This window comes from Bubalus kerabau, chromosome 3 (genome assembly GCF_029407905.1).
Source record: "Bubalus kerabau isolate K-KA32 ecotype Philippines breed swamp buffalo chromosome 3, PCC_UOA_SB_1v2, whole genome shotgun sequence".
Taxonomy (NCBI): domain Eukaryota; kingdom Metazoa; phylum Chordata; class Mammalia; order Artiodactyla; family Bovidae; genus Bubalus; species Bubalus kerabau.
The window spans coordinates 152,444,298-152,470,852 of NC_073626.1; the positions used below are offsets into that span (position 1 = coordinate 152,444,298).

At 36.5% G+C, this 26,555-nt stretch overlaps 1 protein-coding gene across 1 annotated transcript in view; it reads left to right on the forward strand.

The window, feature by feature from the left end:
• CPS1 (carbamoyl-phosphate synthase 1) overlaps positions 1-26,555 on the forward strand; it is a 121,896-nt gene that overhangs the window by 33,171 nt on the left and 62,170 nt on the right. The window contains exons 16-20 of the mRNA XM_055574458.1: positions 2,241-2,385; positions 4,138-4,348; positions 6,155-6,353; positions 10,280-10,456; positions 14,220-14,338. Coding sequence (XP_055430433.1) covers positions 2,241-2,385; positions 4,138-4,348; positions 6,155-6,353; positions 10,280-10,456; positions 14,220-14,338 — 851 coding nt within the window. The remainder of the gene's footprint in view (positions 1-2,240; positions 2,386-4,137; positions 4,349-6,154; positions 6,354-10,279; positions 10,457-14,219; positions 14,339-26,555) is intronic.

Sequence of the window (26,555 nt, forward strand, 5' to 3'; positions counted from 1 at the left end):
GACAGAATTATTGTGATGGCTATTTTAGGGGGTGTTGAGTAAATATCAAGCAGAGTTTATACCTTTATCATTACTTTTGGGAGTGAAACAAAAAAGATGATGTCCTTGAATTGTTGCAAGATTTTGAGAATAGATAAATAAAGTTAAATAACTGCAGGGCTTCCTTGGTGGTTCAGTGATAAAGAATCCACTTGCCAAACAGGAGACATGGGTTTGATCTTTGGGTTAGGAAGATCCTCTGGAGAAGGAAATGGAAACCCATTCCAGTATTCTTACCTGGGAAATGCTATGGACAGAGGACCCTGGCAGGCTACAGTCCATGGGGTTGCAAAAGAGTCATATTTGGGCTTAGCAACTAAACAACAACAAAATACCTGCAATGGCAAATTTATATGTCCAAAACATGGACTGAGTTTTTCTAAAGTTGCCAAAACAAACCTCCACAAAGGGAAACGTTTCTAATATAAATGCTTTTTGTTTCCATTCTGGACTTTTGAATCATGTATTTAAAGAAAAGATGCTTATGGAGGTATACTTTTTTTTCCTCTAGCACATTAGATGTTCTAATGTTTTTAATATTAACAACCTCGTTATTACTGTCAGTCGTGACAATGCATATTTATTCTCAATTAAAAATATTTTTTTACAGTATACAAGCACTCTGAATATTCAGTCGTCCAAAATATTTACAATGAAGATTAACTTTGGAATGGGATACTTTAAAATTATTTATACAGCTAGCTTTTCCTGTGAGAAAAATGATGTATATTGTTATATTCTAAGCAAAAAGAATCTGCCTGCAGTGCAGATCTGGGCTCAATCCCTGAATTGGGAAAATCTGGAGAAGGGAATGGCAACCCACCCATATATTCTTGCCTGGAGATCCCATGGACAGAGAAGCCTGGTAGGCTATAGTCCATGGGTTCGCAAAGAGTGGGAAACAACTGAGCTACCAACACTTTCACTTTCAAGCTACCCCTTACTCTCTTGAGATTATATTTAGCATCATTAGAAACTACATTAACCTGATGTAGGTCCCTAAATTATCTTTCTATAAAAGCTGAGACTTGAAAGAAAAAGAAGCTGAGGCAACAATGGAAGCTCGTCTTAATTGTCCTTGTGTCCAGTCTATTCCATTAGAATGCAAAAGGCTTCCCCCATTCATCTCCTTTGTTTCCGAGACTTCTTCTATTAGCAGGTGATCCAAATGATAAATTAATCATTCTTAAGTTGTTCACACTGGCTACAGAGTTTCTTAACCACTTTGAAAACCTCATCATGGGTAGCTGTGAGGCCAAAAGTGTTACGTTTTCAAGTGCACATGCTGAAGCCTGTAGTGTTGACTGAGGTTAAAAAAAACAGTGCTGAGGCACATCACAGAATAACTTACGCTGAGTTATTATTTCATTATGGTACCTGCTAATAATTTGAAAAAAATCAGACTACGTTGTCCAGTTGCTTTTATTGCCATCACAAATCAAATCTATTATGAGACAAAGGGACATTTCTTCCTTGGATTTTTCAGCAACTAAATGTCCTAAGGTTAGAGACTGCCTCTTTCAGATTTTGGGTTCAGCATTCTACTCACCAATGGGTACAGAGTAAATAAGGAACGATAATTATACTAATTCATATCTGTTTAATCAAGCATGCATGATCTATGACTCAATATTTAAGCACTTAGGCAGTGATTACCCATAATAATAGCTGCATATGATTCTTCTAATTCCCAAGTTTCATATGCCATCTTGGCTAACTGTTTACAACCATCATCATCTCCTTTCTTCCCCTCATCAACATCAAGTGACTTTTATTGTGTATGTTCTTTACAAAGCATCCTCAGCTATTTTAGAGAAAGAGTCTTTAGACTTATTTTTCCATATTTATTTGCACTTATCACATTTTCTGGTTTCACAGAAGCCTAGCTACTGAAATAATTTCATTTTCCTTTGCCTGATTGCTCAATTATTTTCCCTTTTGCCTAAATTAGTTTGATTTAATGTCATATCAGCACTTTGAATGGCAAGCCTCAATAATATAAATCAAGCATATTCACTGCAGGATGCTATTCCTAGTACCTCACTGATTTTCTGACACATGGTGCCTTCTGGAGCATAGAAAAGGGTGGGGACTAGGCTTGAGACTTCAGTGGGACCAGGGTTTAGGCTGGGGCACTTTGCCAAATACATTAAACCTAGTTCCTTTCTTATTCTTTGGTTTCTTTCTTCACCAATTTCCAGGCTTTTGCTATGACCAACCAGATTCTGGTGGAGAAGTCAGTGACAGGTTGGAAAGAAATAGAATATGAAGTGGTCCGAGATGCTAATGACAATTGTGTCACTGTCTGTAACATGGAAAATGTTGATGCCATGGGTGTTCATACAGGTAGGCAAGGAATCTTCAAGCATTATGGTAATGCCTTCAACTCATGTATCTGATGGCTCAAAGCACTTGTTATTAAGTTCCTTTCTTTAAATAAGTATTCTTAGCGGGCACAATAGTGATACAATTTTATACATACATATTTCACAGGATTCAAAATACTCCCATATTTAATTTCATCTTCACAAAAACTCTCTGAAGTAGGGGATGTATTATTATCTTGATTTCACTTGAGGAAGGGGTCAAACATAAGCAATATAGTGAAGATGGAATATATAAGACTTGATGTTGAGAAGTAGGGCATGAGATTAAGAAGGCTTAAAGCAGACTGAGTTTTAGTCACCAAGTGAATAAGAAAATAGCCACAGTAAATAGAAATAGATGAAATAAATAGGTTTCTCAGCAAGTGAAGCTAGTTAGACAAGAGGGCAAAGATGATGACTTAGGATTTAGAAATGCTAAATTTGAAGGGTGGGTGGAAATCTCTAAAAGAGGTTTGAGAATATGGAGTTGTAATTCAAGAAAAAGGATAAAAGTAAAGAAGTTAATGCAAGGTTATTGGAAGTCGTGGAAACTGGAAGCATAGACTGAGTATTCAAGACCATAGATGTAGAAAGAAAACTAGAGTCAATGATCAAACCCTGGGAAACAGATTTATAGGTGGAAGAAAAATAAAGGATTGGTGTTGAAGAAAAAGAAGGGAGTGATAGTTACCAAGTAAGCCAATGTAGGCACAAATTTTATAAAAGAGCTTTGATTTTGACTGTAGCAAATACTATGAAAGGTCAAGAATGAGGATTCAATGTTGCTTTTGGATATTTAAGAGAACAGTTTGAATGCAAGTTTGGTTATGTGAGCCATGTGGAAAGGAATTATATGGCTGCAAGTGATGAGTAGAACTGGTAAACTTTCAAGAGGTTTAGTCATTAAGGAATGAGAGAGATGTTTTTTTGTAACCATCTGGCAGTTGGGAAAGGGGATTTTTGAGCTTGTAGTGATTAGAGCTTGTTTGTAGGTGGAAAGGATGGTGACTAAGGAATAACGTATTGAAGATACAGGGGGCTGTGATGGGAGAGAAGTGAGAAAATGGGAAGGGATGTGATACAGAAAATTGATGGATGAGTCAGTAGAGGTGAAGAGGAGTTGATATTTTATGGAAGGAATAAGTTGAGAGATGGCTTATGATACAGAGAAGAGAAACTGAAGAAGTTAATGTCAATCAAGTAAGTAGATGACTAAGCCTTGATTGCTGGATACATTTGGGAAAGCTTAGAGTGATTTCTGTAAACATGTCTGAGCTATCATGGCTTCCCTTATAGTTTAGTTGGTAAAGAATCCACCTGCAATGCAGGAGGCCCTGGTTTGATTCCTGGGTTGGGAAGGTCCGCTGGAGAAGGGATAGGCTACCCACTACAGTATTCATGGGCTTCCCCTGTGGCTCAGCTGGTAAAGAATCTGCCCACAATGTGGGAGACCTGGGTTCTATTCCTGGGTTGGGAAGATCCCCTGGAGAAGGGAAAGGCTACTCACTCCAGTATTCTGACCTGGATAATTCCATGGATTGTATAGTCTATTGTCCGAGTAATATAGGTGAAACAATCAGAGGGAACGTGCCTTGTATGTATTTCCTTAAGATAATTCTATTCCCAGCAAACCCTTAGCCTATTCTGTGTCTTGGGTCACGCAAATGGATTGTTAAATCACTAAGCTGGTTTATATATGCTTCCAAATAACAAGTGTTTCTTGGATGTACAGGTGATTCAGTTGTCGTGGCCCCTGCCCAGACACTCTCCAATGCGGAGTTTCAGTTGTTGAGACGTGTTTCAATCAATGTCGTTCGCCATTTGGGCATCGTGGGTGAATGCAACATTCAATTTGCCCTTCATCCTACCTCAATGGAATACTGCATCATTGAAGTGAATGCCAGATTGTCCCGAAGCTCTGCCCTGGCCTCAAAGGCTACCGGGTAAGACCAGAACGATTGACCATGGGTCTGCAGATTCTTTACAGACTGATTTGGAAAAGTGACAGCTAGTGAAAGACTGTGCTGCATTTGCAAATTATAGTCCCCATTTCTGTAGGCTGGCTCCCAGTCACGTCCTCTATGAACGTGGTTATTAATGAGCTTGCTGCCAGATTGAGGCAAATGGTTTTGTGAGCTGGCTTTGTTTGCTGGCTAATCATAAACTAATCGAAATCTGGGTGGTCAAAACCGGCTGTGAAAAATCTGCTTCTTAATTGCACTTTGCAGATGTTGTTAAAAAGTGCAAATTAATCCTTAATTTGAGTCCTCAACTATCTTTGTCAGGTGTATAGCAAGCGTTAGACAAAAAATATAGTTCTCTTGACTCAAGGATGTAATACACATTATTTTATTTCAGCAACACTTCGCAAGACCAAACAACATGTCGTTTGTCTATAGGTAAATCTCACAACTAAAGGAATTTATATCTGTTTAACAATTGCTAGCAAGCACAACTGGAAGGATAAGTAATTAATGCCTTTTGTATCTATTAATATATTTAACATCTGGTATTTAAAATCCATGCCATTTATATGAAAATATATTTACCTCTAAAGGTATTTTGGGGGCTTCCTTGGTGGTAGCTCAGATGGTATATAATCTGCCTGCAATGCAAGAGACCCAGATTCAGTCCCTGAGCTGGGAAGAACCTCTAGAGAAGGGCATGGCAACCTTCTCCAGTATTCTAGCCTGGAGAATCCTATGGACAGAGGAGCCTGGTGGGCTTTATAGTCTGTGGGGTTGCAGAGTCGGATATGACGAGCAACTAAGCACACACAAAGGTATTTTTATGTAGCTACAGTGTTTCATGGAGTGTGTAAGAAGTTTTGACTTAAGAAAGAGTCAGGGAACCTGAATTATCCTTTTCATTCTTCCACTGACTGTGGGACTTTGGATACATCAATATTGTCTCTGTCATTTTCCTCACTTGTTAGATTGGGAAGTTGTACTAAAGGACTCATATATAATTCTATAGTTCTATGAATTGATTTTTCAAATACAAGTACCCAAACTGACATTCCAGAAGAGTATAATCAAGTTTCCAGAATATTAGCTGTGTAAAGAACCCAAAGTTCAAAGATAATTTGGAGACAAAGCAAGGACCCAAACTTTCAAGGACTGCATTTTATGATCATTACGTACTCCATTGTTATTATTGTTGATTAGTTGCTAAGTCATGTCCAACTCTTTGCGACCCCATGAACTGTAGCCAGTCAGGTTCCTCTGTCTATGGAATTTTCCAGGCTAGAAAACTGGAGTAGGTTGCCATTTCCTTCTCCAGGGGATCTTCTTGACCCAGGGATCAAACCCGCATCTCCTGCATTGGCAGGCAGATTCTTTACCACTGAGCCAGCTGGGAAGCCATAGTACCAGCTAACTTCGCTGTCTTTCCATGTATATATTTTTATAAAAGAATATTTTGTAGATTCTTAGTGAAGGTTATACACAAGTGAGTACTTTATTTATCAAGGAAACTATTGATTTTGGACTGAAGAGTTGAAGGTTGGGAGTTGTAACACTGCATGTCAGGCATAGAGAGTGAACTCTTTTGTGATTCATGCCTCTGTACTTTGTTATGACTCACTATGTTTTATAAGGAGCTATTAAATGTTCATACATAACCAAAAATCAGGTATGCTTTATACCCTGATGTGAAATAATACAAAAATTTCTAAGAAAAGCCAATTTATATTTTGAGCTGTTGTTAATACTTATTGCTGAAAGAAAAAATTGTCTCCTCCTTTACAGTTACCCATTGGCATTCATCGCTGCAAAGATTGCCCTGGGAATTCCACTTCCAGAAATCAAGAATGTTGTATCAGGGAAGACATCAGCCTGCTTTGAACCTAGCCTGGATTACATGGTTACCAAGATTCCCCGCTGGGATCTTGATCGTTTTCATGGAACTTCTAGCCGAATTGGTAGTTCTATGAAAAGTGTAGGAGAGGTGAGTCCTTAGTTAATTCCTCTAGTTCACTCTTCTCAGTTATTTTGTCAAACCCTTAATGTTTTTGAAAGTCTTAAGTTTCCTTGGTTACTGGGTTCTTTTTTTTTTTTAATTTTTAAAATTTTTTTTTTCACTTTACTCTTCTAAGGTTTTATTTCCATTCCTAAAAATACTTAATTTAATATGTTTACATTTAGGTTTTTTATTTCCTAAGGTATTTCCAGTTGTTTATCTGATGCTACACATCTCCATCCTGATATTAAATCACCTTTTGGCCCCAACTTACATGTTTTGATTATTTCTTTGTTTTTTTTTCATATTAAGACAATACATTTTATTTTTATTTTTTTTCCCAGTTTTTTTTTAATTTAATTTTATTTTTAAACCTCAAACACTGTATTAGTTTTGCCAAACATCAAAACGAATCCACCACAGGTATACATGTGCTCCGCATCCTGAACCCTCCTCCCTCCTCCCTCCCCACACCATCCCTCTGGGTCGTCCCAGTGTACCAGCCCCAAGCATCCAGTATCGTGCATCGAACCTGGACTGGCAACTCGTTTCATATATGATATTACACATGTTTCAATCCCATTCTCTCAAATCTTCCCACCCTTTCCCTCTCCAACAGAGTCCATAAGACTGTTCTATACATCAGTGTCTCTTTTGCTGTCTCATACACAGGGTTATTGTTACCATCTTTCTAAATTCCATATATATGCGTTAGTATACTGTATTGGTGTTTTTCTTTCTGGCTTACTTCACTCTGTATAATAGGCTCCAGTTTCATCCACCTCATTAGAACTGATTCAAATGTGTTCTTTTTAATGGCTGAGTAGTACTCCATTGTACTTCAGTTCAGTTCAATTCAGTTGCTTAGTCATGTCTGACTCTTTGAGAGCCCATGGACTGCAGCACACCAGGCTTCCCTGTCCATTACCAACTCCCTGAGCTTGCTCAAACTCATGTCCATCAAGTCGGTGATTCCAACCAACCAACCATCTCATCCTCTGTTGCTCCCTTCTCCTCCTACCCTCAGTCTTTCCCAGAATCAGAGTCTTTTCCAGGGAGTCAGTTCTTTGCATCAGGTGGCCAAAGTATTGGAGCTTCAGCTTCAGCATCAGTCTTTCCAATGAATATTCAGTGTTGATTTCCTTTAGGATTGACTGGTTTGTTCTCCTTGCTATCCAAGGGACTCTCAAGAGTCATTACCAGCACCACAGTTCAAAAGCATCAATTCTTCGGCATTCAGCTTTCTTTATGGTCCAACTCTCACATCCATACATGACTACTGGAAAACCATAGCTTTGACTACAAGGACCTTTGTTGGCAAAGTAATGTCTTTGCTTTTTAATATGCTGTCTATATTGGTCATAGCTTTTCTTCCAAGAAGCAAGTGTCTTTTAATTTTCTGGCTGCAGTCACCATCTGCAGTGATTTTGGAGCCCAAGAAAATAAAGTCTCTCACTGTTTCCATTGTTTCTCTGTCTATTTGCCATGAGGTGATGGGACTGGATGCCATGATCAACTCAACTCAAATTAGTAAACATTTCCTGAGTTTGTCCCTTGGACTGTAAGGAGATCAAACCAGTCAATTGTAAAGGAAATCAGTCCTGAATATTCATTGGAAGGACAGATGATGAAGCCGAAGCTCCAATACTTTGGGCACCTATGTGAAGAACTGACTCATTGGAAAATACCCTGATGCTGGGAAAGATTGAAGGCAGGAAGACAAGGGGACGACAGAGGATGAGATGGTTGGATGGCATCACTGACTCTATGGACATGAGCTTGAACAAGCTCCGGGAGTTGGTGATGGACAGGGAAGCCTGGTGTGCTGCAGTCCATGGGGTCTCAAACAGTTGAACACAACTGAGCTACTGAACTGAACTGAACTACTACATATAAACACTGGAATGATAGAAATAGTGAGTGAGATGTAGATAATGGTGACACATTATCTCCAGCTCGTAGATTCAGAATATATTAACAGACCTAAGTATAATATGAATTCAGTTCAGTTCAGTTCAGTTGCTCAGTCGTGTCTGACTCTTTGTGACCCCATGAATTGCAGCACGCCAGGCCTCCCTGTCCATCACCAACTCCCGGAGTTCACTCATACTCACATCCATCGAGTCAGTGATGCCATCCAGCCATCTCATCCTCTGTCGTCCCCTTTTCCTCCTGCCCCCAATCCCTCCCAGCAAACTGTGGTAAAAGTTAGAACACAGTATTTACAGGTAGGCATTATGCAAATGCAGTTGGCTAGGGTCACAGAAAGCCTCAATAGTTATTCCATTGAAAAATGGTGCACTCTTCACTTAATGGATATGAATTTTAATAATGTAAAGTATTGAAAAGCACAAATTTTGAACAAACATGGTTATATATTCTTTTATTGTTACATTTCCTTCTCTTTTATTGAATGTTCTCCATATACTATCATGCACTCAAAAATAATAAAAATTCATGATGAGTTACTTATAGAACTAGTTACTGATACTAAAAATTTTATAAAGTACTTGCTTGGGGTGCACTGGGACGACCCAGAGGGATGGAATGGGGAGGGAGGAGGGAGGAGGGTTCAGGATGGGGAACACATGTATACCTGTGGCGGATTCATTTTGATATTTGGCAAATCTAATACAGTTATGTTAAGTTTAAAAATAAAATAAAATTAAAAAAAAAAAAGAAAATATTTTCTTAATTTGGTAATACTATAAAGTACCTTATTTCTGCTACTCTCTCCTATGCTTACGCTAGCAAATCTATGAATACATTGTCTAACTCTTCAAATACCACTATGCTTCACAAATTGCATATCTGAATTGGACTAACCTTTTTTTTAAATCCTTTTCTTGAGACTCTTCCCTTATTTATAATTAGGTTTGGAGCAGTGTGAAAAGGTTATCTGTTTGACTTTAGTGATCTTTGAATATGCAGCTTGTCACACAACTGACATGAAGATTTACTAAATTGACATTAATGAGAATTCCGGTCTATTTGAGGCCTCATGGAAGTTTACTGAAGGCAGTGTTATGCCTGTTATTATTTTGAATTGTAGACCAAAAATGCATAGCAATCTATTATTCCATGGAAAGAATCAAAGCCAGTGTTTATCCACTGAAAATAACTGGGTAGGCTTTAAGATTAATTTAAGTTTAGTTCTCACTTGTAACTTGTCCAGACTAAGTCAGCATGTGGTTTTCCTAATTGATTAGTGTACAATCAGCTACAAAGATTGTGGGAAGACATGTTGAATTTGTCATGGGGAATTTAGTCTCCATCTATATTCAGAATCTGAATCGATCGGTATTTGTTATGATTCTCAAGGTTGTATTAATATTAATGTTTAGCTGTAAAGAAAGCCAACCTGTCTTGGATACTGACTGATTGCCATTTAAAAATAGTTCTGTTTTTGTGTTAATATATGTCTTTTCTCTTCATTTACTTTTTATTCTAAAGGACATCTGCATGAAAGCAAGATCTTTTTAAGGAAGGGTCTTAATGTTCTGGCCACAGATTCTTTTTTTTTTTTTGATGCTATGGTTCAGAGCAAGTACAGATGATTTCTTCATCAGTCTCATCAAATCAAGCTAAATTCCCTAAGTGGTAAAAGAGTGACCTGATGATGTTAAAGACTCATTATATCAAAACCATGGTAAAAAGGCAAGGATGACCTATAGGTGATTCATGTTGATGTATGGCAGAAACCAACACAACATTGGAAAGCAATTATCCTCTAATTAAAAATAAATAATTTTTAAAAAGGCGAGGAAGAAAAATAACTTAAATTTTAGTAGCACCCTTCCTTTATATATCTTGTTCCTAAGTCTTTTCTGAAAAATATTCAGTTTCTAGCTTTGTTACCAATTAAAAATATTCAAGCTATTTTTAAAAATATGAGTCTTAAACCTGTGTTACAGGTCATGGCTATTGGCCGCACCTTTGAGGAGAGTTTTCAGAAGGCATTACGGATGTGCCATCCTTCTATAGATGGTTTTACTTCCCGTCTCCCAATGAACAAAGAGTGGCCATCTGACATCGATCTCAGAAGAGAGCTGGCTGACCCATCCAGCATCCGCATCTATGCCATTGCCAAGGTAGTGTGTGACAAGGGGCCCTGAGCTATACCTTTTATTTTCTTTTCATAATATAGTCAGTCTGGACTTCAATGTAAAACTGAATCACAAAGTGGTCTTGAATTCAGGGATTTCTGGAAAGTTTTTAATTCTTTTTAATAGTGTTAAACTGGAGATTTATTTCTATGGACTTCATCAGATCATCCCCTAATTAATAAAAAATTTTGTTTCACTTTAAGCCTGGACTTAAGGAGAACATTGCATTATTTTTTAAAGATTTTTTTTTAATGTGGATTATTTCTAAGTCTCTATGAATGTGTTACAATATTGCTTCTGTTTCATGTTTTGGGTTTTTTCTTTTTTTTTTTTTTTGCCAAGAGGAATGTGGGATCCTAGTTCCCTGATTAGGGATCTAACCTGTACCCCCTGCATTGGAAGGTGAACTCTTAACCTCTGGGCTGCCAGGGAAGTTCCAACATTGCAGTTTTAAAGGATGATCACATAGATTAAATGTTCTTCCCTTTTAGTACAGATGTTATCAATACTCTTAAATATTTGATAAGATTGACTTTTGATTTCCCATCACTGTCATTACTTGCTTATTGAAAAATGGGTAAAATTACATTTTAAAAAGAAAGATGCATAAAATGGTATCATTTAGTATGTGCTACCTAAGACTACAGAATAAACTTTATTTATTTGATGGTTCTTCTGTGTTTAAACAACAAACTCTAGAGAACTACCATGATTATAGGCTTTTCTATGTAATTATTTTATTGTTCTTAGAGAACAAAAAAGCCCCACATTTCTCACTTCCACTCACCAGTTCCCTTTAATGTAAATGAAATGCCATCTTAATCTCCTTTCATGTTTACTATGCTTAGAGTTTTGAGGTTTCAGTTCATTTGATTTTATAAAAGATGATTTTGGCAGCTGAGATCTGTCTGGTCAGAAATCCCTGAATTGCTTTTTGACATTTAAGGAAGCTTAGGTATTAATCCTCCAACAGTATCAAACCACACTGAAGCTGCAAAGCCCAACTGACCATTTTATGTGTGTATATGTACATGTGGAATGAGTTGATGAGAATATGAAATTTGTCATGGGAATCTGTCTCTGTAACTTGTCTTTGTGAATGTGTGTGTACTAAGTCACTTCAGTCATGTCTGACTCTTTGTGACCCAATGGGCTGTAGCCAACCAGGCTCCTCTATCCATGGGATTCTCCAGGCAAGAATACTGGAGTAGGTTGCCATGCCCTCCAGGGACTCTTCCCTGGGTTGTGGGAATCTTCAAACCCATGTCTCTTGTTTCTCCTTCATTGACAGGTGGGTTCTTTACCACTAGTGCCACCTGGGAAGCCCCAGCTTGTCATTGTGGTGACAAGTGCTGTTAGTGATTTCAAACTCTGCAACTTTTATGCTCATATATAGAAGGAGGGGAGGGAATGTTTTCTTCATTGCATTTAATGTATACCTGCCTCATCTTTGTGGCTTCTAAATGCAGAATATTTCATTTCCATTGAAATTCTGAAGTAGTCTGAGAGATACTAGTATTTTTTGAGTGACATTTCTCAGTGTTGAATCTCAAAGTAATAGTTAACATTTTTCCATGATGGTAGGAATGATGCTAGTGATGAAAAGTTGTTTTAGAAAGCCATTTCACTTCTTGTTCTTATTTCAGACTTCTGTTTAAAAAGCAACTTGTCACATTTATACATGTATGTATATGTGCATGTGTATGTATGTATACATATAATTTTTTTCCCAAAGAGCAGTAAATAGATCCCCCCACTTGAGTCTAGTCATCATCCTTCTGCCATTTTGAGGTGGATGAAAAAGGGGAGTATTTCCAAGTTCCTAGTGAGGCTGTAAAACTCAAGAAAGTCTCTCATTCTTTTCTAACAGACTTATAAAGGATGAGAATTCAGGGAAAATGCGTAGAGATTCTTTCTTGTACAGAGTATGAGCATGAGGTGCAGAGCCTGAGGTATAAATTATTGCCTGCCAGCGTGCTGGGAGAAGGAACTGATTTCTGTTTGTTAGAGGTCATCATTACTGTTCATTTCCACAGCAACCAGGAACTTGGTGATTTTGACAAAGAGTGTAAGGAGTGTGGAGGGCTGAAGGGGAAACAGAATGAAGGGAGTGAGTAAATCTTCACTCGCTTTCATGATTCTTAGAAAGGGCAACTTGCTCTGAGGTCTGATTTTTGCAGCAGTCTTATTTCAGGATGACTGGATCATCACCTCTTTTGATTTGGGGAGCATACAGGGTATTATTTTAGATTTGGTGAACATTAGAGTAACCTCAAGTGTGTTTGGGGTCATTATGATCTTCATTACAGCTGTGTGACATGGCAAAGTTGCAGCGCTTGAAAGACAGGCAGGATCTGTTTGAAACTGTGCATGTGATTCTAGTTGTCTTTTCTCACAGTAAAATGACTACAGATTCTGGGTCCTCCATCAGTCGTAGGATAATTACTGTGTGCAACTGTATGAAAATGTCCTTTAGTCTGTCAAAAGTGTCACTACCTTAAGGTTCTACCCCCTCACAGTGTTGATAGCCAAATAGCTAATTGTCCCTTTAATCACTTGGCAAATAAAGCAGAATTAAGTCTTTGGGAACCTGGCTGTAGTTAGAGGGAGAATTAAACAAACAAACAAAAAACAGAAATAGGTTTAGGAAAAAACATGTCTGAGTATTCACATTAGAGGTCATTTTATTTTAATCTATAGAATTATGAGTTATGTTGTTTCTCAACATGTATGATCATGGTTTCTCTGATTCTAGAAATGAGTAAATTTTTTTTTAAAAATTAAGCTCTCTGATTTGAGATATAACAGCAATTATTAGTTACATATATTTCTTAATGGGATTTAAAACTATAGTGTGCCATTCTAAAATATATGTTTTGAAGTATTATGTGATTATCACTTTTCATTGAGTATGAATGTATATATAAACATTGCAAAAAATAAGAGTAGACATCTTTTGAAAGTGAAGGTTTTGGCTTTGAGAGTTTCTCTCTTTTTTCAGCTGTCTTTTGTACTCAGCTTAATGACCCATAGTTGTAATTTTACTTTTGAGAAATTGCTAAAGTAAGCTTGAATAAAAAGCTGAGCTGCCTATCAGAAGTTATTACTACATTGTTTTGGAGTATATTAGGATATTGTAAAATGCCTGTCTTAGGACAAAAGTCATAGTAACTGATTCAAAATAATTTTTTTTTGTTTGTTTGAAGTGTCTCTGTGAGGAAATGTTTGAGAGAAATAACACCAAGCCAGATATGATTCATAAATTCTCAATGACTGGTTTGTGTGACTATGGAATGAAGTGATAAAAATTTGTTAAATATGAGAAAGGGTAATTATCCAAAATACAAGTTAAATGATCATTATATTGATTCTACATTTTCTTACCAGTTTGGCACAGCTGTAGTTTCAAGAGATTCTCCTTAATGCCAAAAAGATGTAGCAGATTTAGAACATAATTGGTAACACAGGCATGTAAAAAGCAAGGACGCGGAGCCTGTTAGGGGGGTTTTTCTGAGCAGATGCTGCTCTGATTAACTCAGGGCACCTCCTTTGTATCCCATTTGTAGATATAGTTGGCAATATCTGTAGGTTTATTGGGAGAAACGTCAATGATATGATACCAGTTTCTTTCTGAGCCTGTAGCCTCAGGCTCTCTGAGTAACATGGAGAGGAATGCCTGCCATGTTTTTAACCAAATAAGACATTTATGAGATGTTTGCCAAAGAAGCATCTCTTCTCCTTTTGGCAGGCCTTGGAAGACAACATGTCACTTGATGAGATTATGAAGCTCACATCCATTGACAAGTGGTTTCTGTATAAGATGCGTGACATTTTAAACATGGAAAAGACACTGAAAGGGCTCAACAGGTAAGGCCCTAGTGCTCTGATTCACTCCAGGTATCTTCTGTGCAATTTTATCTTCCTTTTCCCCTTACATGTTTGGCCAAAATTCTGCTTCAGTGAAATAAACAGTGCCAATGTTGGAAAGACATAGCCATAGTCAGAAGAAATGGCAGCTTTTAGATGTTTACTTTTTGAAAGGCATCTATTAATAATTTTCTTTCTCTTCTACCCTTTCTCTTGCCATGAAACATAGTGATGTTTTTATTAGGTCTTTTGAATTTATGAAAATCTATGTACATTTATGAATTGTTGTGCTATATAATTACCAAATATGACCTTCGTGTGTCCTAAGTTGCTTCAGTTGTGCCCGACTCTTTGCCACCCTATGGACTAGCCTGCCAGGCTCTTCTGTCCATGGGATTCTCCAGGCAAGAATACTGGAGTGGGTTGCCATGCCCTCCTCCAGGGGATCTTCCAGATCCAGGGGTCAAACCCGCATCTCTTAAGTCTCCTGCACTGGCAGGTGGGTAATTTTACCACTAATGCTGCCTGGGAAGCCCTTCAAACATGACCTAGATTTAAATTTTATTAATAATAATGAAACTATTTCTGCTTTCTATACATTTTCCAAATGCTGGAATCTGTTTTTCTCTTTTAACATCAACCTACTCATTTCTGTGTCTAGAGTGAGCAAGCATATTCCTCTTGCATTCTACTGATATTTTTAATCTTAGGACATCCAGTTAATCATACAAATAAGCCACACTCAAATTTTTGTTAATAGACTTTTACCTCTCAGTAATTTGCATTTTTATCTCCTTCATGACCGATTATTTGAAAATTTTTATTTCATGTTCAGAATATTCTGATAATGTCAGTGCTTTAAAATCTACATTTTTCTATTTCCTGAGAATGTTTGTAGAGACTACCCAGGCATATGAGTCACAATAGATTTTAAACTTGGATCTGTGATAATAGAAGCATATATTACCAATTTAAGAAAGACAGTGTAATTCTCTTTAGCTGGTCTCCTTTAAGAAGGCTTTGAAATACACTACTACTGGAAAAAAAAAATCTCACCTACAAGCCTAGGTGTATGTTTAGAGAGGGAAAATTTTTGTTTGCAGAAATTATTCTCAAATGAGTTTAGGAAATGTAAAAGAATTAATTGCTTAAAATGTTGAAGACAGAGGAAGCTCTCAAAGCCTAGTTTTCTCAACTATTTAGAAACTGCAACATATAATTGGGTTACTGGGTTTACCTAAAAAATACACAAACTGGGCAGTAAAAAAATTTTGCCTTTTTTTTTTTTTGAGCAAAATGAGGTTCTTTTTCATCTATTCAACAATCACCCCCAACAAATACTTAGTTTTGAAAATGGGGGATTCCAATCGGTCAAAAATGAAACTAGCAATAGTTGCTTGTAGGTCATCCTTTGTAGTGATCACATAAAATGAACAGGAGATTGAAGTTAAGAATTGAGCCTATACATTCGTCTTAGAATTTTGCTGACTTAAGGTTTGCTTTCTTGGTTTACGATGCCAGCAGAACTTCTGTGTTGAATTATAGTCTGTTCTACTGTTTTCAGTTTCAGACAACTGATTTCAAATGCCTATGAAACCATTCCAATTAAGCCACATGAGGGTGCTAGAAACATACAGTATGCCAATCGCAGCAGTGGAAGAGACCTGGGGTGAAAAACAGCAGATGTTATTGTGATTTAAATTTCCACTTGATATACATTCTGATTTTTGGACAAATTCAGTGTTTTAATTGAATAGTTTTTGTTACAACCAGAAGGCAGGTTGAAATTCTAACTAAGCAGAAATAAGTGTATATTGATAGTGAAAAAGCTGCTTGGAGGCTTATTAGAATCACTCACTGTTGTAGATCACCTACAACATTGCTCTGATTTCAACATTCTGTTGTATTTTTTGCTGTTAATTTGACATTTTAAAATAAAGTCTCCATTTTCTGGTGTAAATATAATTGTAAGTAGAGATTTTTCTATTGTTCATAATGACCTACAATAAATTTTTTAATGTAAAACTTAATAATTTAAAAGAATCTAAAACATAGTACTTAACAATTATCTCTTGTTTCAAGACCTCAACAGAGGATCCATGGTGTTGGTAAACTTAAAACTGAACTTATTATTATGTGATGGACACTTCATTGTTTATTTTTTAAAATATCTTAGATGCACACATAGAAGTTTGATAACGATTGTTATTTAGAGAAGTTGGATAAATGAAATAAGAATAGATGGCTACTGAAGCTACCTGTCTCAATCATTGTGTGGTACATTGAGATCTGAAGTTGGAAGGATATTGTAGCTGATGGAGGGTGAGTGTAGGACTTGGAGGTTTTTTTTTTTTATTTGTTTGTTTTCCCCCTATTTTGATTATCTTCATGATTACCCTGGATTATGACATCTTCCAGTATTTTTTTTTTAGCCTCTAAATATCCAAGGAAGCTTGGTCATTGAGGCAGATACTACTCCAATAGTGATAGTTCTCTAATAACATTTGTTATTATTTGTCTCAGTTAAGTATTGCCAGTTTGGAGGAAAGTCAAGGTCAGCTGGTTCATTTTTTTTTTTTTTACAAGCTGGTTCTTTTTTTTTTTTTTTAACTTCATTTTTTTTTTAATTTTATTTTATTTTTAAACTTTACATAACTGTATTAGTTTTGCAAAATATCAAAATGAATCCGCCACAGGTATACATGTGTTCCCCATCCCAAACCCCCCTCCCTCCTCCCTCCCCATTCCATCCCTCTGGGTCATCCCAGTGCACCAGCCCCAAGCATCCAGTATCGTGCATGGAACCTGGACTGGTTCATTTTTATCTGTGGTTCACTTTGTTTCAAAATCTCAACTGCTTCCATGTTGGAAAGGCTGATGTTAGATGTAGGCCCAGGAAGTAGCTATTTATTTGGTCTGATTTGGGCCAACTCCCAAATTCTCTTACCTGATCATATCCCTGGTACCTGTGTGCCCAGGTCCCTCAGCAACTTTCTTCTAAGTTCCTGGGAAAATAGGTAATGGGAATCTTAATTAGGAGAAAAGAAGACACTTAAAGAGAGGATAAAGTATAGAATTATAGGCATTTGTTAAATTTCAGCTGGTTCCTGCCTTGTGCATTGGAAGGAGTATATTCTATAGAACCAGTCAGATGGGTGCAGTCTTACCCACTGTGGAATCACGGGCATGTCACTTCCCTCAATTCTCCAACCTCTTCCTGCTAATGTCAGCTTTATAGTTTTGTTTTGGAGCTTAAATAATATAAACACAAAGGATCCCTTGCACAAGATGAGTGTCCAGGAAAGTTTTCTCTATGCCCCCTGAAAATGAAAATGTTACTTGTTATACTGAAGAGTATTTTGTGATTTTAGATATGTGCTCATTTTCAGAGTCATAATTTGCATTTGTATATATATATATTTTATAGTGTATCATTTCTTAATTTTATTTATGATGCATTGTCACTTATTTTAATACCAAATGTATTTTTATAAGGAAGCAATGATAGCTAGTGATACAAATGCCATTCTTATCAAAAGATCAATAATACTCCATTATACTAATGAACAAATATTCCCAATCATGCTAAAATTTTTCTAAATGCAATAAACACATTCACTAGCAGAAGATGAGACTAGCACTTAGATTGACAGCAGTCTATTACTTGTATTTACATATAGTCACCTGAAATGAAGCTCAGTATTTTAATTCCAAATGGAATACCCATGTATTAGGTACATATGTGGATGCCCACAGATTAGAGTAGAGAAAAAAAACCAAAACCACAGTGATTGTAACAAGGTTAGCACTGTGGAAATAACATATATTTTATGTGTCTATGACAAAGTAGAAATTACAGTTTTCTTATTTTTCTTAAAGGGTGGAGATTAACATGTATCATGTTGAGGATGAAGTATGAAATCCTAGTCTTATTCAGTGATAGCCAAATTAGGTGTTAGAATAATGAACTCAGTATCCCAGGTCTGAGTGCTTGCTTTCATCACAACTCAGTTTGCTGTCCTCAGTGTATGAGCATAGCAATGGCAATGGTCTGGAAACTTCCAGAGCAAATATCCATTCTTCCCAACTTTGGTGTTAATCATTATTCAGACAGCTTCAGGAAAAAAAAAAAAAAAAGAAGAAGAAGAAAAAAAAATTCTCTTCTATACTTCAGTTCACTGACTTTCTCTTTTTCTTTTTAAATTGTTTACTGCGGCCCAAGGGTGTGCTAGGAAAGTTGACTGTCTTAGGCTTTCCCCAAATTTATAAGCCGGTGTAGTGGCATGAATCGACCTAGAATGATAACATATTTCACAGTGGATGTTTTCAGTTTTGAAGAGTTTCTCTTAAAGTGATGAGTTGTGTCATGAAGGATTCCAATGCATATTACACTTATGTACTGGGATTTATATGTTTGATCTATTAACTTCACGTTACTGGGTCACTTAGCAAGAAGTTTAAGAAAAACTAAGCCGTCAGAATTTTCTGTGTAACTGCAACATTTACAAAACCTTTCTTCAATGGCCTTCACTATCAAGCTATACAGACTTTAGTATATCTGTTTTTCTCATACTCATCTTACCAACACTGACTCTCACATATAATGTGAAAGTGAAAGTTACTCAGTAGTGTCCGACTCTGCAACCACATGAACTATACAGTTCATGGAATTCTCCAGGCCAGAATACTGGAGTGGGTAGCCATTCCCTTCTACAGGGGATCTTCCCAACCCAGGAATCAAACCCTGGTCTCCCACATTGCAGGCAGATTCTTTACCAGCTGAGCCACAAAGGAAGCCCAAGAAGATATATTGCTCCTCCCATATAGTGTTTTCACTAGAAGAAAAATATGTTTATTTTGATCTATTAAAGATTACAAAAATCTCACCTGAAATTCTCTCTTCCATTGGTTCATAGGCAGATTCAGTTTTAGTTGTGCAAATAAAACTGGATTGGAGGACAGAATGACTGGTACTGTAAGTCAAACCGATAAATATGTCAAATGTCTTTATCATTAGATTCTCTTGACATAGCTGGCTCTCTAAAGTAACAAAAGAATGGATTTAGAACTTTATTAATATAGAAACCTGAATTTTGATTCAAACACATTCCAAGTTTAAGATATTTGGTTGGCCGAAACGTTCCTATGGTTTTAAGTAAAAGTTAAAGACAGTTTTCATTTTCACTAAGAACCTTATTGAACAACGTATTCACTTAACAAACAAACTTTGACCAAACCAGTAATATGTGTGTAAGTTTGTGTGTATACATATACACATTTATGTATACATTAGGGGTTTAATAGCAAATATTCTAGGCTCTGGAGTTCAATTCTATCATTTATTAGCATGGGATATCAAGAGCCTCAGTTTAATATTTATGAAATTGGGATGATTACTGACCTTCTTAGGTTGTGGTAAGGATTAACTGTAATTAGAACAGTGCCTGATATATAGTCAAAAAATTCAGTGATTAATATTAGGTTGGGAACACACACACACACATATATTTAGGTTTGTGAAAATGTAGAAAGGTAGATTATGTAACATCTGGAGGAAACCAGATTACATGTAGTAGATACTTCCAATTCAGTAACAGTATTTGATAAAGGGATGATAATCCCATATCATAGATCTAGCATCATCATAGAACTAATACATTTGATAAAGGTTTCAACAGTATTAATAATTAATAGATAAGCACAGGTTCAAAATATCACTTTCACTATAAATAAGAAAGTTAACTGTAGGAAATCTTCTTTGTCAGCAAGAACTATTTCAAGACACTACACTCCAAACCTTTTAATTTATAATTCCAGGTTGAATTAACAATTTTAGATTGAAAGATCTCTCATGATTAAAAATCCCAATCTGAACAGGCAAGAAAAAAATGTGAATGTGCTAATTACCAGCTTTGAACATCTGCTTATAATTCTTTTTAATTTTTTTATTTCCTTATTTTAATTTTTAGGTTCTTTTGTTATTTCCGACTGACATGTCTAGCTCAAGAATTTTCTTATACCCTTCTAAATTGTATAATTTTGCTTTTTTACTGGCTAAAACTAGATTGAATTAAGTTTTGAGTCCTTCTTTCAGTTATTAGCTTAAAGAAGGCAGCTAGCCACTGCTTGTGCTGTACCTTGGTAAGTCGCCAAATGGAAAGTTTCCACCATTTCTGATGACTGTTCTTTTGCATTTCATTCAAATTGGGCAGTTTTCCCAGTATGGTCCATTTTGCTGTTTTTTTTTTTTTTTTTTTTTTCCTCACAATGCTGCTATATATGTTAGTAACATAATGCTTAACTGTTTAAAAGGACTCTGCTTTCATCCACTTTAGATGTTCAAAAGTAGAGGGCAGTTAATCCTAAGCACATCATTTTGCCACAAAAAAAAAAAAAAAGTAGAGGGCATGACCATTGTGATACAGTTTATACCATATATAATATATAATATATTATACCATATATTGGAGAAGGCAATGGCACCCCATTCCAGTACTTCTGCCTGGAAAATCCCATGGATGGAGGAGCCTGGTAGGCTGCAGTCCATGGGGTCGCTCAGAGTTGGACAGGACTGAGTGACTTCACTTTCACTTTTCACTTTCATGCATTGGAGAAGGAAATGGCAACCCACTCCAGTGTTCTTGCCTGGAGAATCCTGGGGACGGCGGAGCCTGGTGGGCTGCCGTCTATGGGGTCGCATAGAGTTGGACACAACTGAAGCGACTTAGCAGCAGCAGCAGCATACCATATATGAGGCTAAGATTTGGATTTATTTCTAAAATAATTATTTTTTAATGTTTATTGGAGTATAGTTGATTTACTTTATTAATTGTTGATACAAGCTTAATTTACTTTGAATTAATGTGCAAATTGTTTAGATTTTGCCCACTATTCATGTGTTGGTTAATTATTAATTCTGATAATATTAATATCTCGTCCCTCTACACTGCCCACTTATTACTGTACTCAATGTAGTAAAAAAGAGGAAAGTGTGCTTTTGAAGGACACTAATTTTCATCTGAGCATCTCAGTGTTCAGTGTGATAAACTACATCCATTGATGGGTGCAGAAAAGTCATAGGTGTGCCTATAGCTTGGGAAAACAATCTAGGGCAAGCCTGGTGAGTTCCACTTGGGCATTCAAGTGCTAAATTGAGCTCAGTAAAGTTGGCCATTTCCCTGCAGCCACAAACTTCTGGCAGATGTAATAATTCAAGTATCACCTTAGCTGGAACACTCCCTTTGAATATCCTCTTCTACATGTGTTAGTTTCTATTGACTTTTTATGTAACTTGCTCAGCAGGCATAGCAAAACCAGAGAAGAACGTTTTTTGCTTGTATTTAATTGTAGTTTTCAAGGGAGAAGTGTTACCTAAAAGTTATTGTAACTTAGGCACAACTACTATGTACAAAATAGGTAACTAATGAGGACCTACTGTTTAGCTCAGGGAACTCTACTCAGTGATCGGTGGTGACCTAAATAGGGAGGAAATCTAAAAAAGAGTGGATATATGTCTATGTATAACTGAACCACTTTGCTATGCAGCAGGAAACTAAAACAACATTGCAAAGCAACTATACTCTAATAAAATGTTTTTAAAAAACTTAAGCATAAGACAGAGAAGGGTCAGTACATTCTAAAGATAATTTTTACTTTCTGGTAAAAAAAAATGGCAATAGCAAATATCTTTAAAGTGTATTAAATATAGAAGTGACTTAGAGAAGGAAATATATATTTCATTATGTATAACATATAACAAATGTTATATTTTTATGATCCTCTATTATGATTTATGGGGCTTCCCTGGTGGCTCAGTGGTAAAGAATCCACCTGTCAATGTAGGAGATGCAGATTTGATCTCTGGGTTGGGAAGATCCCCTGAAGAAGGAAATGGCAATCCACTCCAGTATTCTTGCCTGGGAAATCACATGGACACAGGGACCTGGCAGACTACAGTCCACGGGGCCACAAAGAATCGCACATAACTTAGCATACATGCACTATTACTTTTGCTTGTGATATCATTTGTTGTTTTCTCCACTACAGTCTGTGGAAATTCATATATACATATATGTATGTGTGTGTGTATATATATATACACACACATCAGTTCAGTTCAGTTCAGTTCTGTCTAGGTATGTGGCTCTGTATTATTTTGAATGTAGAATGAGAATAGAAATGGTTGCTCACTTTAGTGGAACCCATTGATCTGATTTGCAGAAAATAGTTTGTGTCCTCTGACTTCATTATCAACTCATACAACATATCTAAGTCTCAGTTTCACTCTAGTTTTAAAAAATATATTTAACTATTTTTATTTCACTATTAACCGTGCTGCTAAGATGAATATATAATGTATTATGTATAAACTAATTGACTCAAAAGCAAAATAATTTTATTAGTTACTATATATTACTAGCCAATGATTTTAATCTTGAATACCCTAAACCATTTATCTAACAAAGAATACTAAATATTGGACCTTATATAAAATGGTTATTTTTTCTCTGTAAAATAGGAACATTACTATGGGAATTTCCATGCCTGTGAACTAACGCAAAAAAATACTTTTCCTTTTAAATTTGTTTTTATGTTCCATGTGTTCAGTTCAGTTCAGTTCAGTCACTCAGTTGTGTCCAACTCTTTGTGACCACATGGACTGCAGCACACCAGGCCTCCCAGTCCATCACCAACACCCAAAGTTTACTCAAACTCATGTCCATCGAGTCAATGATGCCATCCAACCATCTCATCCCGTTTTCCCCTTCTCCTCCCACCTTCAATCTTTCCCAGGATCAGGGTCTTTACAAATGAGTCAGTTCTTTGCATCAGGTGGCCAAAGTATTGGCCATGTGTTAAGATAGGATATTTTATGCAATGTCACAGACTTGACAGGCCTCTATTAATTTCAACTAATAATGTATTATATTGGTTACATCTTGAATAAAATTTCACATTAAACATTTAATGTCCTGAGAAATCTCATTGAATTTATTAAACAATGTTTTCATTGTTTTGACAAATAATTATGCATTTTGAAAGTATGTGAGAGAACTTGAATCTTATATGGGCAAGATTCATGTTTCATTTAAAATATTTTCAGAGTGATGGCCACATCACTCATAAAATAAATATTATTTATTTTCTGCACATGTTTGATAGTTCCAAAACCTTTAAGTTAATTTAAAATAACATATACTCATACTTTGTATGTATATATTTATGTATCTATTAATTGTCAAGACTTAACAGATTTTCCCTATGTCAATATCAGTGATCTCAGCTTGATAGGATGTGTATTTGCTTGATGACATTTCTCTTTATCAGGAAATGTTATTAGACCAAATGGTATTGTTAGTTCCCTTCAGTGGGTTTGTAACCTATTTTTGAAAATTTATGTAATCTTCAAATTTTGATTTGAAGATTTGTATACACTTAGGTATATGTAAGACAGGATGCTTTTAATGGACCAACAAGAGGCAGAAATGCAAAGCCAGGAAAGTACGTGCATGTGTGCTAAGTCACTTCAGTCATGTTCAATTCTTTGTGACCCCATGGACTGTAGCCCACCAGGATCCTCTGTCCATGAGATTCTCCAGGCAAGACTATTAGAGTGGGTTGCCATACCCTTCTCCATACGGAAGTAGAATGCAGGTTAAAAACCAAAGCTCTAAGACCTTTGTGTATGTTATCCAAGTCACAGTTTAAGAGTTCATATGTATGGATCCCTACACCATAATTTATAAACAAAATTATGACTCAGAATATTTAAGTAAATTTTTCAAGATTTCAGGGGAAGTGCATATTGAATTCAGGATTTTAGTTCAGGACTTTCAGAATCCAAGGACAGTGTCTTCTCTTCAATATATACCTATGTCATAGGAACCAAAGGAAAAGAGAATTATGAATAAATAATATAGGAAAAGATACTTTTTAACAGTATGGCATGGTTTAGGGAGAGCAGAAAGGGAGAGAATTGATCAAGTCCACCAAAATTGATGATGGGGAGGTAGGAGTAGGAGCTAGATTATAAGGACCAAATGTGCAATGAGAAAGAGGAAGTAGGTAAATGGATAAATTCTACTTCAGTTCAGTTCAGTTCAGTTGCTCAGTCATGTCCGACTCTTGGTGACCCCATGAATCACAGCACGCCAGGCCTCCCTGTCCATCACCAACTCCTGGAGTTTACTCAAATTCATGTCCATCGAGTAGGTGATGGACTCTATTGTCCCCTTCTCCTCCTGTCCCCAATCCCTCCCAGCATCAGAGTCTTTTCCAATGAGTCAACTCTTCGCATGAGGTGGCCAAAGTATTGGAGTTTCAGCTTCAGCACCAGTCTTTCCAATGAACACCCAGGACTGGTCTCCTTTAGGATGGACTGGTTGGACCTCCCTGGAGTCCATGGGACTGTCAAGAGTCTTCTCCAACACCACAGTTCAAAAGTATCAATTCTTTGGTGCTTAGCTTTCTTCACAGTCCAACTCTCACATCCATACATGACCACTGGAAAAACCATAGCCTTGACTAGATGGACCTTTGTTGGCAAAGTAATGTCTCTGCTTTTCAATATACTATCTATGTTGGTTATAACTTTCCTTCTAAGGAGTAAGTGTCTTTTAATTTCATGGCTGCAGTCACAATCTGCAGTGATTTTGGAGCCCAGAAAAATAAAGCCTGTCACTGTTTCCACTGTTTCCCCATCTATTTCCCATGAAGTGATGGGACCAGATGCCATGATCTTTGTTTTCTGAATGTTGAGCGTTAAGCCAACTTTTTCACTCTCCTCTTTCACTTTCATCAAGAAGCTTTTTAGTTCCTCTTCACTTTCTGCCATAAGGGTGATGTCATCTGCATATCTAAGGTTATTGATATTTCTCCCAGCAATCTTGATTCCAGCTTGTGCTTCTTCCAGCCCAGTGTTTCTCATGATGTATTCTGCATATAAGTTAAATAAGCATGGACCTTTGTTGACAAAGTAATATCTCTGCTTTTCAACATGCTGTCTAGGTTGGCCATAACTTTCCTTCCAAGGAGTAAGTGTCTTTTAATTTCATGGCTGCAGTCACCATCTGCAGTGACTTTGGAGTCCCCCCCAGAATAAAGTCAGCTACTGTTTCCTGCTATTAACATCCTCCAATTAAACTGTAAATTCCATTATGGTAAATTTCAAGGGCCATAACGTCTTACTTTACTTTTATTAGGAGATTTTTCTTAAGAGCTTTTGCTGATTTATGTGATCGAAGAATGGAGTTCACCATTCTAAAGTATTGTGTCAATTCTAGAATAGATAAGAATGGCTTCCAAGTCTTTATTTACTATATATTTTCTTGGGAATTGATCTTGCATAAAGTAAAACTCAATGATGTTTGTATGATAATTTTCCCATTAAATGAATGAAAATATATTCTTGGATATATTTACCAAGAAATGTAAAATCAGAATATAAAATCAGAAAGTAAAAATCAGAATTTCTCAATCAAGCCGCAGAAGGGAAATTGGAGTGGAAGAAAATGTATTATAATTCCTGATTGCCCAAGGGACTCACAAAATTATTAATTGGCAAATATGTAGTGCAAAATATAAGCTCTGTGTTGGAAGACACTGGAAAGCAGCATCTCTAGGTTCTCATTATTTAAGTGACTATATATTTACTAGGAGGGTCTTTCCAGGTGGTGCTAGTGGTAAAGAACCCACTTGCTAATGCAAGAGATTTTAAGAGACATGGGTTTAATCCTTGGTTGGAAAGATCCCCTGGAAGAGGTAATGGCAACCCACTCCAGTATTTATGCCTGGAGAATCCCATTGACAGAGGAGCCTAGTGGTCTATAGTTCATAGGGTTGCAAAGAGTTAGACACGACTGAAGTGACTTAGCATACACACATGCACACACGTATTTACTAGGAAGGCTCTGAATAAACTGTTTTCTAATAAAAGGGGATTTATCTAATTATTTTTCATTGTCAAATAGAGATTTTATGCACTGGGAGCATTATAATACTTAACATGGGCATTATAAACTCTATTGGGAATGAGCTACAATTAAGAAAGCTTTGATTTTAAAAATTATCTAAGTCCTCAAAATTGCAAATTTTTAGAAAAGTTTTTATAAGGAATATTCATAAATATGTAGAGTGGTAGCAAAGGCTATGATTTAATTAACCAGCAAACACAGCTAAGGCAAAAGTACATAGCTATAACATTTATAATACAGGGATT